Genomic DNA, 2300 nt, shown 5'->3' with positions numbered 1-2300 from the left:
TAGTGTGTGTGTGTGTGTGTGTGTGTGTGTGTGTGTGTGTGTGTGTGTGTGTGTGTGTGTATATATATATATATATATATATAAAAACCGAACTGAAGACTTGGTGTTAACACATCAAATCAGAAGCAATCATATTTCATACTGAATTGTAAACTCTCAAATTAACTACTAAATTATATTTATATTATTTATTTCCAAAGTAAAGAAAGACCGGTCAATTTAATACCTCCCCTCAACTTCAAATTTACAAACAACATTTTGTATAATCATTTTATCCCTATTAAGTTATTCTGAAAAACAAACCAGTAAAATATTTTGATCTGCCTTGCACAATTTCATATAAATAAGATCAACTGAACATTAACCTTTCTTCTGAGTGTATCCGCTGGTCTCCTAAGGGTGTCTGTGATACGAAGTGCAGGAGGTTTTCTCGGATTACTACTTGGTGTATGAACAGCACAACATTTAATAAACAGACCCATGAAGATAGCTAATCCAATCAGCATCATCATAACACCCCACCAATAGGTCTGTAAGGAGAAGAATATCAATTTAAAAGTATTAGTAACCGAAACTTTAATCTCAAGCTGTATTTATATTAATTTAAGAAGTTAAAAAGTGAAACTACCTTAAGTTAAAAATACTTTTACTATCATATTCACAAAAATTATCATTGGTGAAAGTAAATTTGACTTCTGTTAATGTTGTTATTTAAGAACTGTTAATAAATATCACCCCAAAAAAATCTTACAGAAAATTATAAACCACGTGTTTAAGAAAACATCTTTTAGGACAAATCAATTAACTTTCAATAAGATTGAACAAGTCAGCACATATGATTAACCATTAAGATAAGAATTCCTATAGGCATAAATATGTGCACGTTAATAACTTATGTGTGAACAAACTATGTCAACCCTAAGCTCCCAACCTTGTTAATTTTTGTACCCACATACAAAAACTCTCTATGTATTAGAAACAATATTGTCCAAACCAATAGTTTAACAGTATTCAATGAACATGATAACTGATACCAGTAAGCTTACACAGATATCTATATGATAATCAAGTTTAGATTGAAAATATCTGCATGATGTATTGATATGGAAGAACTGTTCAATGCATTATTTTTCTATGTGATGCATGCTATCTTCTGTAACTAACAGAGCTGCAATAAAATATTTAACCTCTGGGTTTATAAGCTTTAAAAGGATAAAATTCAAAGTATTTTCCAAGCTCTCTTTACCATTTTCTAGGTACGTTGTTTCTCCTAATCACTATCAAGCAGTTTCATACTTTATCATTTTTTATATCTGCTTCATAATATAAAAGTAACAGTAAAAGAAGACTTAACAATAATAACAGTATTATATATGTTGAAATCTTTAATTCTAAATGATGTGGCCATTCCATTTTTCCATACTAGACCAAGTTTAGATTTAACTGCATCTTGATGTACTAAGCATTTTTATTTTTAATCGCAATTGCTCAGAATAATCCTTTTCTTTTTGTCCTTAAATCTCTAAAAGGTAGCTGAAACTACGTATTTCATTCAGAAAACGGACATATAACATGTCCAGTATAGTAGGCATGCTCTTAAAAATACCTGAATACTTCTAGTTTATACGCATAATCTGAATTATATTACAAGGACAAGTTTGTTTTTCACACTAATTCTTTTCTTCAAATTGCATTTCTCAAAAATTATAAAAGTGAACGGCTAAATAAAACCTGAAAATCATTTACAATAATTTATATTATCACATAATTTTCTACCATTTTTCCGATTTTTCATTTGATAAAATAAAGTCCTCAAAATATTTTATTTCCAACAACACAAAACTGCTATTGTTAAAACACACGTAAAATGGGTGTATCATAAGAATGCAATGCCACAATTAGCAGCTCCTAAATAGCCCAAGCTTATGTTAAGCCTGCTTCGTATATTCTAATATTGTTTGGAATTCCTGTGGTGAATATATACTAATGACTATCCCTCAAGATTCTAACAACTCTTGTTTGATGCCAGTATAAGAATAATGAACTGAACCTCAGGGGATTGTTGAAAAAAAGCTAGCATGCTCTTTTTTTTCTATATATATATATATATAAGTTTAATAAAATTCATGGCAAGTCATTAAAAAAATAATATAAGCCAAGTCTCTATCTCTAGTATTTCATCCTTGTGATGATTTACTTTTGACAGATACGAAGAAACAAATGGTTTTATAATACGAGTATTTTTTGAATAACGACATCCTTCAGTTTTAGTTTCTTCAATTATTATTTTTTTTTATATT

The 2300-nt window shown here is 29.1% G+C and overlaps 1 protein-coding gene across 1 annotated transcript in view; it reads right to left on the bottom strand.

The window, feature by feature from the left end:
• LOC106457284 (disintegrin and metalloproteinase domain-containing protein 10-like) overlaps window positions 1-2300 on the bottom strand; it is a 43522-nt gene that overhangs the window by 3911 nt on the left and 37311 nt on the right. Inside the window, exon 13 of the mRNA XM_013916673.2 lies at window positions 366-530. Within this exon, the coding sequence (XP_013772127.1) occupies window positions 366-530 (165 nt within the window). The remainder of the gene's footprint in view (window positions 1-365; window positions 531-2300) is intronic.

The sequence above is a fragment of the Limulus polyphemus genome, unplaced genomic scaffold, assembly GCF_000517525.1.
Source record: "Limulus polyphemus unplaced genomic scaffold, Limulus_polyphemus-2.1.2 Scaffold311, whole genome shotgun sequence".
Classification (NCBI taxonomy): Eukaryota; Metazoa; Arthropoda; class Merostomata; order Xiphosura; family Limulidae; genus Limulus; species Limulus polyphemus.
This window is presented reverse-complemented; position numbering and strand designations above follow the sequence as displayed.